Genomic DNA, 15509 nt, shown 5'->3' with positions numbered 1-15509 from the left:
ATCAGATCAGATTGAAAAGATTTATCCATGTGGATCAGATCAGATTGAAAAGGTGTATCCAGGTGGATCAGATCAGATTGAAAAGGTTTATCCAGGTGGATCAGATCAGATTGAAAAGATTTATCCATGTGGATCAGATCAGATTGAAAAGGTGTATCCAGGTGGATCAGATCAGATTGAAAAGGTTTATCCAGGTGGATCAGATCAGATTGAAAAGGTTTATCCAGGTGGATCAGATCAGATTGAAAAGATTTATCCATGTGGATCAGATCAGATTGAAAAGGTTTATCCAGGTGGATCAGATCAGATTGAAAAGGTGTATCCAGGTGGATCAGATCAGATTGAAAAGATTTATCCATGTGGATCAGATCAGATTGAAAAGGTGTATCCAGGTGGATCAGATCAGATTGAAAAGGTTTATCCAGGTGGATCAGATCAGATTGAAAAGGTTTATCCAGGTGGATCAGATCAGATTGAAAAGGTGTATCCATGTGGATCAGATCAGATTGAAAAGGTGTATCCAGGTGAGATACATGTGGATCAGATCAGATTGAAAAGGTTTATCCAGGCGGGGTACAGCTGGATCACATCAAGCCCTAGGTTCAGACTCAATTCTGCCCCTCATGTACTGTGTGTATCTGATATATCATAACTCTCCATCACCAGTCCACATCCCTTTAAACCCAGTATGTCTTCAATGATTAATGAATGAGCAGCATAATTGTATTGTTACATTTTATTGATGTGTTTATTTTTTATAAAACATTTTCAAAATAGTGTTGTGAGAAATACACATAATAAACTATAGTTAAAAAATAAAAGTATACAAAAAACAAAGTATCTGTATTCCTATTAAGAGCCATTGTCCTCACTTTTTCAAAGCATTTTTAACCTGCATCTACCTGGTACTTTAATTTTCTCTTGAACTATCTTATCATAACCCACTCTGATTTTGTTAACCTCTAAAGTTGAGTCTAAATGCAGTGTATCAAATTACATAAATACAGCTTGTGTTTGTAATTAATGGGTTAACTCTTTAAGTGCCATCTGTGTGTCTCTATTCTAGTCATTAAATTAACCATATCAATGAAGCATAGCGTATCTCTTCACTGACTCCTATATCGTCTGTTAAAAAAAACACGCACTTATATTTATCAAACAGTCATCTTTCTACTGTGGTTTAGAAGATTAGACTAACATGACTAATAAATTAAATAAGTATTTTCTATTGTTGGCCTATTCTGTTTTTAACCTACATGTTACCTCTAGGTGCTGTTATTCAATGGCATCAGCTTTCATATGTATGCTGAGGACACACAGTTCCAGACCCTTCAATGCCTGACTCCCTGGACGCCTTGAAAAGGTGTATGTCTGAAATCCAGCTGTGCATGAGTACGAATGTCCTACAATTAAATGTATATAAGACTGAGGCAATGCTACTGGGGCCCAGGCGACTTGTTCTAACCATGACTCAGCATCTGTCACTATTGGAAACAGTACTGTCCCTATGTGCTCGGAAGTGAGAAATCTTGGGGTCCTCTTTGATCCCTCTTTGAACTTTGTAGCACAAAGGTGTCTTTTTTTAACCTGAGGATCTGCATGAATCCACCCTTTTTTAAACGTAACGTCAGCTGAGGTTCTGATTCATGCTTCTGTGACTTCAAGACTGGACTACTGCGATGCATTACGGGCAGGTCTTCTGCATGACTCTGCAACTTGTACAAACTTCAGGTGCACATGTCTTCACTCTGATTAAGGCTCATCACCACATCACTCCTGCGCTGTCTCCGCTCCACTGTCTGCTGGTAGCTCAGCAAATAGAATTCGAAATTCTACTTATAACTTATTTGTTTTTGATCAAATCTTTTATTTGGGGCAAAAACAACACTAGAACAATACAACAAGAAATTCTCCCCATTTTTCCATATTATTACCAAGCATCAGAGATTTAGAGGAGGCCTTTAATAGATGGGTATAAAGTGAGGAGACCAGCCCCCTCGTTTTACCCCGTGTGCAGCATATCATGTAATGCATGAGATGGCAGTTCTGCCTCCCAGGGTACCCCATACGCACGCACTGCAGAGTGGAGACGAAGACAGAAATCTTGGAATGTGAGAAGACAGTTATCTTTACAAATATCCCCAAGAGTATAAAGAGATGGGACGGCCCTCTGATAAGAGGGTAAAGTTATGAAATATAGGTGAGTGGGTATGCCATTGTATTTGAAGTTTTGTATGTTTTCCCACTAAGTGCCATACAGTAATTAGGTGAGAGATTATGGGGCCGAAGCGTAACTTACATTATTTGAGGGGAATGCCAGAATAGACTTAATCTTGGAGTCTATGTGGAAATATTAAATTGTCTACTAATTGTCTACTTACTAATGCATTTGAGATAGATACCGTCCAGAAGCCTTCGTTCTGCTGAGGCTGATCTCCTTGTGGTCCCTCCTGTCGTACTAATGCATTTGGCGCTGGGGTGTTTGGTCATACAGCCTTTGTTTTGTAAACCTTGTTATTTGATAGGGCTTTTGTTGCATGATTATTATTATTATTATTAATTTCTTAGCAGACGCCCTTATCCAGGACGACTTACAATTGTTACAAGATATCACATTATTTTTACATACAATTACATCATTTTTTACACATTATTATTATTTTTTACATACAATTACCCATTTATACAGTTAGGTTTTTTCTGGAGCAATCTAGCTAAAGTACCTTGCTCAAGGGTACAGCAGCAGTGTCCCCCACCTAGGATTGAACCCACGACCCTCTGGTCAAGAGTCCAGAGCCCTAACCACTACTCCACACTGCTGCTCCTGTTTATCCCCACAGCCATGGCTATGCTCATATCTTAAATTACATTTAATATATCAATACAAAAGAGAAAAGTTCAAAGATCTTGAGCACCAGTGTTACTAATAATGTGTCAAGAAAGCTAAGGGTACTATAGGATTCTTGGTACAACAACTGCTGAAGGATATTTGCAAGGATAATACAAGGATTGGGAAGGGTTTCATGCAAACATTGCACAAAACATCCATGCAGTAAGCTAAAATCTTGCAAATTCCTTCAGTGATCCCCTGCATCATCCAAGCAGAACTCTCTTACATTTTTGTGTAATTAAATCCTTCCTTATTCTTGTTTAATCTGTGCACAGTTCTGGCTTTAAGCTTGCATTTTTATACTTGCAAATCTGCTTGTTGCCAGTATCACCCTGTGCGTTTACTGACATGGGTCTGTTTTACTTTGGTATCCTGCAGTATATCCGGGAGAAACATTTTCATAGACAACATGTGCCCTTTGGTTCATGATTGTATAATATGGTGAGCTTCCTTCCATATCTTCATAAGAACTTTCCTGTAAAAAAGGCAATACAAATAAGCAATATATCATCAATAGCATTCCGACTCAAATAAAGTACAGTAGCATTCCTCTGAAATAAAGAAGTGAAATTAGTAAGATGTTCTGTGCATTGATGAGATGCAGGGCAGAAGGGGAGTGCAAATCGAATTTGAGGTTTATATAGTTACATGCTAGAACTCTAGCTAGTCATTTTAGCATTCAAAAACCAATTCATTTGCCAGCACATGTACAACAGAGGAAATCAGCATATTAACTAGGAATATTTGAAACTCACTTTTGTAACTTCTATCTCCTTGAAAACCAAGGACCGGGCTCTTCTGAAAAAGAGACACATACATAGAAAATGAGTCAGAAATATACAGTTCAAATGGCGTAACCTTATTTAAGATGTGTGCAATCCTGCTCAGTATTGAGTTGAATTAATTTTAACAAGCTTGCTTGTTGTTTGACTGTGTGTTTGAGAAATCAATTGCCACAGTGTCCTTTCAGCTTGCTTCACACAGCATGGATATAGGAACCTCATGGCTGAAGATGAGTGCAATGCAAATACAAGATGTGTACACACTTGTGTAACAATGCAACAATGGGGTTAAACTGAAAATCTCAAAATCACTTCTAAAATATTCCTTCATGCACACCAGCTTATCTCACATACAGGTGCTTCACAATTAAAGATACAATATTTAAACAGGGTGAATCATTAATAATGCAACATAGGAAAAAAAATATTATTACAAGCCTTTTATTATTATTATTATTATTTTATTTAGATTGCCAATTATTTTATCCCTGATTTTATCCCAAATTCAGAATGTCCAATTACGTTCTCTCTCCACAGCAATTCCCCACACAACTCAGAACTAAAGGGTGTCCTCCGATCCCACGCAGTTTCCTCTTTTCCACACAGGAACTCGAGAGCAGATGTGAGCGAGCTACCAGCCTCTGGAGGTGTGAGTCACTCTTAATGATCCAAACTTGCAGATCTAACGAGCTCCCCTCTTTAACTAATACAAATCCAGCTCTTCCAGTCTTATTGAGACAGTTCATAAAGAGTAACAGAACACCCTGCAGGGTTTACTAGAAACACGCTGCTTCACCTTGGCTGTGTCCCGACATGACCTATAGATAACTGGATTCGAAAATGCAACCAATGGGCATTGCTTAAGAATCACCACGTGGCGGCACACATGAGCATTGCTAGCTTAGCATCAGCATGAAAGGAGACTCAGAAAGGACCATTAATAAGTGTGCTGTAATAACATCCCTGCAGAGAGCATGATGGCTCATGAAGAGTAATAGAATCCATGCCTACTTCTGCAATATGAAGTTCACAGTGAACAAGGACGCCACGAAGAGCACGATGAAACTCAGAGCCCCAAACATGCTTCCGATGATGGTCTTGTTGTCTAAAAGACCTGAAAACACAATGAGAGAAGAGCTCAACACCATGGGTTACAAGCATTAACCCAGAGTTCGCAACAGAAACAGATGGTCATAAGTTATCGTTATCAAATTTCACATCCGCAGCCATTAAGGACTGCAGGTGATGGCTCTTCCGCCCAACTCTAACAGGAAACATTCCTGAATCAAGGCCACAACACAACAGACGCAATGCGACAAAATGAATAGAACCTAAAGTTTTGATGAGTATCTTTCACACCACAGGTGACACAACAGGCAACACTGGAGCAATTTCTTCGTGCGACAACAAGGGAGCTTCAATGCACATGATCCAGTAGGCTGAAGCAGTATCCAAAATGACGATTAACTAGCAATTGAGTCCCGGCACAGCTGTATATATGGAGGCACGAATCACTCACTCAGGGTTGGGTGAAGGAACGGGAGAGAGTCGGGAGGAATAGGAATAAAATAATAATAACAATTGCTACGCGTGCAGGATCTACACCAGCCCGCTGCTTGTTATCGGTGAGTGTTTGTTTTGTCTGTTTTGTTTGGCCATCATGCTGTTTATTTTGAGTATTTGTTTTGTCTCCGTATTCAGAGCATTCACTCACCAGTCCTGTGTGTCTCTTCCTGGTCTGACACCACCACAAGCCATGCTGGTCACAGTATGATTTATTGATATATATATATATATATTTTGAAATACCGTCAGAGAAGACACTCATATTTTCCACATCACGTTGACCAATATGTACCAGTCTTGTTCATAGTCTTGTCAACAGCAATTTGTAATAGTTTTATAAAAATGTATATACATGGGATGTGGCAGTTTTCAAATCTGATGCATCACATCTGTGTTGCTTCAGGAGTGTCTGGTCATGTGGCTGCAAAAGTATTTTGTCACCTGATAAAGCATTACATTGCGTCTGGTGTGTAGCAGCCTTTAGTTTGTAGCAGCCTTTAGGGTGAGCTCTTTGTTGCACAGATATTTTACTCTTCATTGTTTTACTTGCCTAAGTGTCATCACAATGAATGAGGGTGCTGCTGGTAGATGAGCTGCAGTACCCCGATTCCCTATTCCTGGGGATACACCAGACCCCAGACCACCAGACCCCCAGACCCCAGACCCCAGACCACCAGACCCCCAGACCCCAGACCACCAGACCCCAGACCCCCAGACCACCAGACCCCAGACCACCAGACCCCCAGACCCCCAGACCCCCAGACCCCAGACCACCAGACCCCCAGACCACCAGACCCCAGACCCCCAGACCACCACACCCCCAGACCACCAGACCCCCAGACCACCAGACCCCCAGACCCCAGAACCCCAGACCCCAGAACCCCAGACCCCCAGACCCCAGAACCCCAGACCACCAGACCCCCAGACCCCAGAACCCCAGACCCCAGAACCCCAGACCACCAGACCCCAGACCCCCAGACCCCAGACCACCAGACCCCCAGACCCCAGAACCCCAGACCCCAGAACCCCAGACCCCCAGACCCCAGAACCCCAGACTAGAGACCACCAGACCCCCAGATGCCAGACCCCCAGACCCCCAGACCACCAGACCCCAGACCATAGACCACCAGACCCCAGACCCCCAGACCCCCAGACCCCAGACCATAGACCACCAGACCCCAGACCCCAGACCCCCAGACCCCAGACTACCAGACCCCCAGACCCCAGAACCCCAGACGCCAGACCCCAGACCACCAGACCCCAGACCATAGACCACCAGACCCCAGACCCCCAGACCATAGACCACCAGACCCCAGACCCCCAGACCCCAGAACCCCAAACCGCCAGACCACCAGACCCCCAGACCCCCAGACCCCAGAACCCCAAACCGCCAGACCCCAGGACCCCAGACCCCAGACTACCAGACCCCAGAACCCCAGACCACCAGACCCCAGAACCCCAGACCCCAGAACCCCAGACCCCAAACCCCCAGACACCAGACCCCAGAACCACAGACACCAGACCCCCAGAACCCAGAACTCCAGACCCCCAGACCCCAGAACCCCAAACCCCCAGACCACAGACCCCCAGACCCCAAACCCCCAGACCCCAAACCCCCAGACCCCAGACCCCCAGAACCCAGAACTCCAGACCCCCAGAACCCCAGACCCCAGAACTCCAGACCCCCAGGCCTCAGACCACAAAACCCCAGAAATCCAGACCCCAGAACTCCAGACCCCAGACCCCAAGACCACAGACCGCAGACTCCCAGAACCTAGAAACCCAGACGCCAGACCCCAAGACCCCAGACCCCAAAACTCCAGACCCCAAACCCCTAGACCCCAGACCCCCAGACCCCAGACCCCTGGGATTTGATAAACTCTTACACTGCACATTGATAGTGACTGCTGTCGAGAACTCGTTCATCGATTCCCATTTCACAGCACAGAAGTAGACATCTCCGTCGCTCTCCGCCTCGAACTCCAGCGACTGTTTGTTTGCATGCTTGATGATGTGTTTGTTCTTGCTCCAGGTGTATAAGAAGTCGTTTCTGTTGGTAGCGTTGGCAACACAGGTCAGAGTGACTTTCTCCCCTTGTCTGACACTCAGGGAGGGAGATGCCGTGATTGAAACCTGTGCCGCAGCTGAAAGAGAACACATTTTACAATGATCTGGAAATTCAAAGTGACTGGTCTTGGGACTGGAGAAACCTGCTGAAACCATATTCCCTCACTCTTAAAGTGCTGCTAAAGTAAGTGTCTCAAACTTCCTATCGTACGGAAACTAAATGATTTATGTATTTCTCTGTATGAAGGAGCACACACAACAAGGATAAAGCCAAATTTAACAGGTTTCCTTTATTGATCCAGTCACACTTTTACAGCTTAATCAGTATCATTAGACACAACCATGAACCACTAGTTAACAGAAATGAAGCAATGAGATCAGTTCCCAGTTTATGGGAGAAGCATGTGTTCATGGAGGGTCTTGATGCTTCTCGAATGCACCTCCAAGTGCTGCTGTTTTTACACCCCTTTGGGTGCGAGGCTTATCTCTGTGTGTCAGCAATATCTTGACCGGACAACTCTTACTTGCACCAGGTCAGATGAGGTCAGTTCTTGTATTACCACTTCCTCATGCAATGAAAGCACTCTAGCAGCACACACTGCCCACATACATCTACACCCTCAATCAGAGTTCATTCTTGCTATCCTTTCATGAACTCTTTACATCAGTATTTTGACTGATGTATTCTTCTGGTTTGGAATCACATTGCATCTTCTCCCATTTCCCTCATCATGTCACAGAACCCTTTTATAACTGAGGAGTTTAAAGCACCTCTGTGTACCCAATAGCCTGTCCCCCTGCAACACTAGTCAACCTATCAGTATGAAATACCACATGTGAGGTTTCAGATTGGTATTCAATGGTATTAAATTGGCTTTAAGTCTCTAGGCTTTACTTAAGTGGCAAAACGATGAATTAAATTGCGTAACCATTCCAGGTTTTCCAGCCAGCCTTAGCTATAAGTTACCTGTACTAAAGGTGTTAGGTGGGTTTTAAGCTCGGGTGTCTAAGTAAGCTCACACTGAAAGGTGGAATGACTCAAACCACTAAACAATGTGTAACATTTGTCTAGATCAGCCAAAGTTTCCTTTTGTTTTGCTGGCAATACACAGCTGTGCACTAGATGGCGCTGTTGCATACTAATATAAAGACCCTAGCCTACATTAAATAGTCCATGGCAGGCACTTAGAACTGATAGTAGCTACAGCAGCTACAGAACTCAGACCAGAACACCTGAACACATCCTATATAAAACAGCTCAAAAAAGAGAAGGCAATTGTTTTTGAGGATAATTACTCTTATACCTTGTAAAAATTTTAATCCACTTCATTTTCTGCCATTGCTTTAATAATCCAAGAAGCCTTTTTCTCCATGTTTCATTTGCTTTGTTCTATTCAACAATGGTTATCAATAGACAATACACCCTCCCATCTGAGAGGAGATTAACTGTCTGCTGAACACACAGAAAGGTATTCTCCTGATGGTGGTAAAGTTAAGGGAACTGCTAAAATATTAATGTCAGGGAGATTACAGTTACTAAACCCCTTGAAAACATTCTGAATCCACCCAAAGTGTTCAAAACCTGTCTCTCTTCATCCATGGACAATGTGGCTACTTGAAGAAGCTGATCCATTTGGTAAACCCGTGGCTTCATGACAGTGACATTTTGATGTCAGTCTGTGTCTGAGAAATGCCCAGTGGATGGACTGATGCAATGTCTGTAATACTGTTACATGCTTTGTCATGCTTAGTTGCAATAGTCACAAGAAAGTATAATGCAATCCATGGGGAAACTTTGGCTCTATTGCAGTCCCAGCTTCAATCATTATTTTACGGTGTCCTTTTTCAACTACAGGGACTATTCTGGAAATACTATCCAACCTGACTGGTTACCAGTGTAACCAGTCTATAAAATGGGATTGTCTTCTCTATCGGGACTTAAACTGACTTTCAGGGAAATGCAGGGTCAGGGTCAGGGATAAGAGTATTCAGTTCTGTGAAGTATGGCCCATTGTGAAGTATGGCTACCTATTGCATGTTGTCTGACTCTGTTGTCCTACAGTGATAATACAGGTATAGTGTCTGTGAATCTACTGTCGTTACACCAACAAAAGGAACACAGAGAGATCTGCCTAACATTGCAAAAACCAAATGTTAAAAAAGTGCCTCACACAGAGTGTAGACTGAAATAAGCAAGATGATCCTGCTCAACAGCAGTCCTTCGTTCGTGTACATTTCTTCCTTATAGAAGACAGAAGAAAAAAGCTGAAAAAGAAAGAAATTGATAAGTATAGCATAATTGATATGAAACCCTGTCACTTGAAAAATCAATACTTGTTATACAATGCCACAGGATACCTGCAGAGATTTGTAAGATATTGAAAACATCTGTTATAGATTATTATTAATAATGCCTAAATGTGTAATAAATATAGTTATGAACAGAAATGCAGTGTAATAAGAATATGTAACTAAGTCATAACAGATGTTATAAATTCTGTATAACGTGATATGATGAAAGGTTCCACGAGTATCATGTCACTAAAATGTTACTGTGACAATTTCTAACTTAATAATAGACATGACCTTTAATAACATAACTGTTTTATTAATAGTCCCTTAAACTAGTAGCTATTGTATAAATTTCACAACATTCGTGGAAAGTTTTTAGAACTTAGCACATCCCTTTTGTAATTTTGCCATTTCATTGTGTAACAGCCACCAGTAGCAACATTAAACCTTACCCCCCTTAACCCTTTAAATACCAAGCGTTTTTCAGTGGGATGCACCCCCAGGGCCAGGTGTTTTTCAGTGGGATGCACCCCCAGGACCAGGTGTTTTTCAGTGGGATGCTCCCCCAGGACCAGGTGTTTTTCAGTGGGATGCTCCCCCAGGACCAGGTGTTTTTCAGTGGGATGCTCCCCCAGGACCAGGTGTTTTTCAGTGGGATGCTCCCCCAGGACCAGGTGTTTTTCAGTGGGATACACCCCCAGGACCAGGTGTTTTTCAGTGGGATACACCCCCAGGACCAGGTGTTTTTCAGTGGGATACACCCCCAGGACCAGGTGTTTTTCAGTGGGATGCTCCCCCAGGACCAGGTGTTTTTCAGTGGGATGCTCCCCCAGGACCAGGTGTTTTTCAGTGGGATGCTCCCCCAGGGCCAGGTGTTTTTCAGTGGGATGCACCCCCAGGACCAGGTGTTTTTCAGTGGGATGCTCCCCCAGGACCAGGTGTTTTTCAGTGGGATGCACCCCCAGGACCAGGTGTTTTTCAGTGGGATACACCCCCAGGACCAGGTGTTTTTCAGTGGGATACACCCCCAGGACCAGGTGTTTTTCAGTGGGATACACCCCCAGGACCAGGTGTTTTTCAGTGGGATGCTCCCCCAGGACCAGGTGTTTTTCAGTGGGATGCTCCCACAGGGCCAGGTGTTTTTCAGTGGGATGCTCCCCCAGGAACAGGTGTTTTTCAGTGGGATGCTCCCCCAGGAACAGGCGTTTTTTGGCTGTAGTTGACTCTCTTCCTATACAAATTTACTAAAAATCCATTGTTTACAGTAGCATCCTCGAATTGGTGTAATTTTTTTAAGAACACTCTGGGGAACATTATAAATAGGACTTCTGACTTTTAAGCAATAAAATACGATAAAACACCCCCAACAGAAAGAAATTAAATTGGTGAATAGCCAATAACCATGGAAAAAGCACTGTAAAACCCCTGGAAATGATTACTCAATTCACATGGACTTCACACCTTTCCCATTAAAAAAAACTACTACAAGAAAAACAAAAACAAAATACCTTTCCCAGGGCTGCTGGGCAATGTCCCTCCTTCCTGACTCGTATCTGTCATTGATTCGTTCTGAATACTTTAAACCCGCCCCAAATACTGAGTGGCCGCAAAGTACTACATTTCTATTGGAGACTTCGCTTGCGAGATGTAAAACGAGATTCCAATTGGAAGGCTTGTTCGTGAGATTTAAATCTATATTACAGTTAAATCTATATCACAGTTAAATCTATATCACAGTTAAATCTATATCACAGTTAAATCTATATTACAGTTAAATCTATATCACAGTTAAATCTATATCACAGTTAAATCTATATCAAAGTTTTTCTTTCTGTGTGCTGCTCTAACTTTCTCTACCCTTGAAATGTCCATCTCAGTCCATCTCAAAACTATCAGGGAGTGAAATTCAATCCCTCCCCTATCCAGTGGTATGTGTTTCCAACCTGTACTGCAAAGTATGGTGGTCCAGTAAGTGAATCAATTGAAGTGCGTTTTTTTATCGTGTTTACTCGATCATGGGCCTAGAAAGACACTTCACACGGTCCTTAAGGGGTTAACCTCACGATCGGATGCACCCAATCTATGATATTCAACATATGGCACCAATGGAACAGGGCGGAGGCTGGGTATGAACTGGTGACCCCACGCACTGCAAGCAAGCGAGCAGTTATAGAGCTTTTAACTGTGTGGTTTCATCTCACCAACTGGGGACAGAATCTGCAACGCTGTGGATCACACAGCACTGCCCGTTACACCAGCAATATATATACACATCACACAGCACTGCCCGTTACACAGCAATATATATACACACATCACACAGCACTGACCGTTATACAGCAATATATATATATACACATCACACAACACTGCCTGTTACACAGCAATATATATATATATATACACATCACACAGCACTGCCTGTTACACAGCAATATATATATATATATATATACACATCACACAGCACTGCCTGTTACACAGCAATATATATACAATAATAATAATAATAATAATAATAATAATAATAATAAAAATAATAATACATTTTATTTATAGAGTGCTTTTCTTAGATCGAAAGCACTGTAAAAGAACAACAATACAAAACATACAATATACAAAGGTACAGATAAAATATGAGTTCAATAAAACATACTGAAAGTTAAAATAAATCAGCAAAGGCTATCTTAAAAAGAGGTGTCTTTTTAAGCGAGATTTAAAAATATCCACAGACTCAGAATCTCGAATAGATCTGGGCAGCGTATTCCATAGTCGTGGGGCGGCACGATAAAAAGCTCAGTCTCCCATAGTACGGAGCCTAGTCCCAGGCTGAATAAGACACCCCGCATCCATGGATCTTAAATTGTGCACTGGAATGTACTTTTGCAATAGATCTCTCAAAAAAACAGGGGCAGCACCATTTAAGGCTTATAGGTAAGGAACAGAATTTTGTAGTCAACCCGATACCTCACAGGGAGCCAGTGCAGCTTATACAGTACAGGTGTTCACAAGAAGAGGTATGCGTTCAAACCCGGGCTGCAGAATTCTGCACATACTGAAGCCTACTGAGAACTTTAACAGAAAGCCCAGTCAGAAGAGCATTGCAGTACAGTAGAACGCCTGAGTTATGAACACCAGAGTTACGAACTGACCGGTCTACCGAACCCCCACTTTCAACCGGAAGTATGCAATCACTCAACCATGAGTGCAATGCAACCACACAGGCGCTCCTATAAGCGGTGTGCTGGTCACAGAGAATGCAAAATTACTGAACCAACAAATGAATCCAGAAAGGGGAGGCAGATTTCAAAGCAAGTGCGGACAATTTTACAAGGAGGATTTTGTTTTAAATAAAGCACGGTTTGTTTTTCAAGCCAAAGGACGTGAATGTCTGGGCAAGCTGCAGGAATGCATTTTGTTTAAAGCAAGCACTACGATAACCCGGGTTTTCATGGATGTTTTTGCTACAGTTCTAATTTTGATAGTAACTTAAATGTAGCCTTTGTATTATTCTCCAGATTGAGGATGTAGGTAGCAGGTGTACATGTTTATTAAACCACTGAAAACTCTTTCAGAGTCACAGACATTTCAGACGTTTCAAGGCGTTCCTAACTCTGAGGTTCTGCTGTAGTCCAGTCTTGAGGAGATGAATGCATGAATTAATTTCTCAGCAGAAGCTGAGGACAGAAATGATCTTGCAATGTTATGCAGATGAAAGAATGACACTTTAGTTATATTTCTAACATGAGCTTCAAACGATAAGGTGGAATCAAAAATAATACCCAAGTTTCACACTTGAGGTGAAGTTCTAATGTCTTCCACAATTTAACTGTAAGAAATGAAGCTGCATCCAGTGCTTGATATCAGACAGACAATGAGTAGAGGCGTGTGAGTCACATCAGTGTTGGGTTTAGTGTGTCGTCTTCATAAAAATGAGCATGATGTGGAATAATCTGGCCAAGTGGAAGCATGTACTGTATATTAATAATGGTCCCAGGACAGAGCCCTGGGGGACACCTTGTGTAACTGGGGCAGTATCACATTTATAGTTGCCTCGGATAACAAATTGCTTCCTATTAGACAGATATGACCTTAACCAACAAAGAGGTGTGCCAGTTATACCCAAAATATTTTCCATGCGCTCCAGCAAAATATCATGAGTAACAGCTGAGTAACTATCAAAAGCTCCACTTAAATCCAGAAGAAGAAGAATACTGAGAGATCCTGAATCAGCAGCCACCAACAAATCATGTGTTACCTTCACAAGGGCTGTTTCAGTGCTGTGTTTAGCTCTAAACCCAGAGTGTAAAGATTCAAACAGCTCATTAGATGTCACAATCCAGAGTGAACAAGTATGATCACCACAGAAACACAACAGCTAGCCCTCATTTAACCCATTTGAGGACAGCCTACTTTGTCATTTGTTGGAGCATTTTTACCTGCCATCTACCTGGTATTTTAATTTTCTCTAACTATCTTTTTACAATATTTTACTCTGATTTTGTTTACCACAAAAGTTAAGTCACATAAATACAGCTTGCATTTTAATTTTCTCAAAGTAAAAAAATGTATTTGCTACCATCTACAGCAAAGAGACACTGGTTTGTGTCCACCCTACCCACTATTATGGCTGTAGTTACCTTTTTAATGTGCGTCTGGTCCTGTCTGTCTACCAGTAGGGTATCCAAGCCTGAGTGCTTCTGTGCTTCACTTTGATTATGAGGAAGCTGATCACTGAAGTGCTATATATAGCCGCATGACAAAATCAGACCCCGCTCGACTTTGCTAACACTGTTGTGCAAATGGTATTCCTGTCCCTGGTATACCGGAAACCGGTACGGCAGCACACTCATTGTTACAATATATAGGTTTGTGGAAAATATATATATATATATATATATATATATATATATATATATATACTAGTTGTTTGGACAGGTTCTGAAGTGGATCTACATTTATTTAAATACTATATAAATGGGTCAAGACCCAGTATAAAATTCACTATGGAATATAGTAAGTCTGAAATACATTTCTCAGATTTATTCATTTCAATTTCTGAGACTACAGTTAATACATCAATTTTTCAAAAACCGACAGATAGCACTTTTTTACACAAAGGATTGTGAGGGTCTGGAACCAACTCCCCAGTAATGTTGTTGAAGCTGACACCCTGGGATCCTTCAAGAAGCTGCTTGATGAGATTCAAGCTGTGAATGTCCCAGGAGGCTACAGAGTACCTCTGGGTATGAATCCAGATGCTCGCAGTACCTGTTCTTAGATGTCCAAAACCACTGTATCGCTGTATAACTGTATACCCTATAAATATCACTTTTTATTGTGTATTTGAGGAACACAATCAATTACAAACTTCATTTGAATTGCTGTGCTATCAGAATATCAGTGTATAACTTTGCTGGGTATTGCAGTGTATGCTGGGTATCAAAAGGCCTTCACTTTTACAAAAGGCCGTCAAAGTTACAAAAAAATAGGTGTGCTCCTAACCCAATACTTGTCTTTTTAATTTTGTGCATCCAAATACTTGTAGTTAAAAGTTTTAAGAATTAAGCCTACCGTTTGTTGTTCTGTCTTAAACCGGGGGGGGGGGGGGGGGTCATCAGATTATTTTCCATTTTATTGTAACTGAGGTACCGTTCAGTTGAGCAAAAATTGTAAAGGGGTACTCGAGCTGAAACCTCCAGATAGAAGGGGTAGTTTCAAAGAAAGGATGAAAACCCCTGACCTGTATAAACTACCAGGAATAGATAAGGGAAATGTTGACTAATACGATACAATAGGATTTATTTGAAGTTGTTGAAGTGCACTGGTCTCTTAAACCCAGGAGTTCTGATAAAGAGACGTCCTTTTTTTTTTTTTTTTTTTTTGGTATACCATGTTCCTAAATGTTTTCT

The 15509-nt window shown here is 42.0% G+C and overlaps 1 protein-coding gene across 1 annotated transcript; it reads right to left on the bottom strand.

Moving 5' to 3' along the window:
- Nucleotides 1-587: 587 nt before the first annotated feature.
- Nucleotides 588-14296, bottom strand: LOC131740080 (uncharacterized). The gene is made up of 6 exons (XM_059034720.1): nucleotides 14238-14296; nucleotides 9477-9570; nucleotides 7125-7382; nucleotides 4684-4786; nucleotides 3646-3688; nucleotides 588-3365 (listed from the first exon to the last, which is right to left on the bottom strand). The coding sequence occupies exons 2-6, from the start codon at nucleotides 9538-9540 to the stop codon at nucleotides 3231-3233; spliced, it is 603 nt and encodes a 200-aa protein (XP_058890703.1). The 5' UTR covers nucleotides 9541-9570; nucleotides 14238-14296; the 3' UTR covers nucleotides 588-3230.
- Nucleotides 14297-15509: the final 1213 nt, after the last annotated feature.

The sequence above is a fragment of the Acipenser ruthenus genome, chromosome 1 (assembly GCF_902713425.1).
Source record: "Acipenser ruthenus chromosome 1, fAciRut3.2 maternal haplotype, whole genome shotgun sequence".
In the NCBI taxonomy this organism is placed as follows: Eukaryota; Metazoa; Chordata; class Actinopteri; order Acipenseriformes; family Acipenseridae; genus Acipenser; species Acipenser ruthenus.
The sequence above is the reverse complement of the archived record's forward strand: the minus strand, read 5'-3'. Positions and strand labels throughout refer to the sequence as shown.

Bases quoted from the DNA above. Each gene is read 5' to 3' on its own strand.
- LOC131740080 (XM_059034720.1), bottom strand. From the start codon at position 9,540: ATGTACACGAACGAAGGACTGCTGTTGAGCAGGATCATCTTGCTTATT. The intron at 4,787-7,124 runs GTAAGAGTTTAT...TTGTGTTTTCAG, and splicing joins AGTCACTATCAATGTGCAGT to GTCTTTTAGACAACAAGACC. The intron at 3,689-4,683 runs GTAGGCATGGAT...TCTCTTTTTCAG, and splicing joins GTGAACTTCATATTGCAGAA to AAGAGCCCGGTCCTTGGTTT.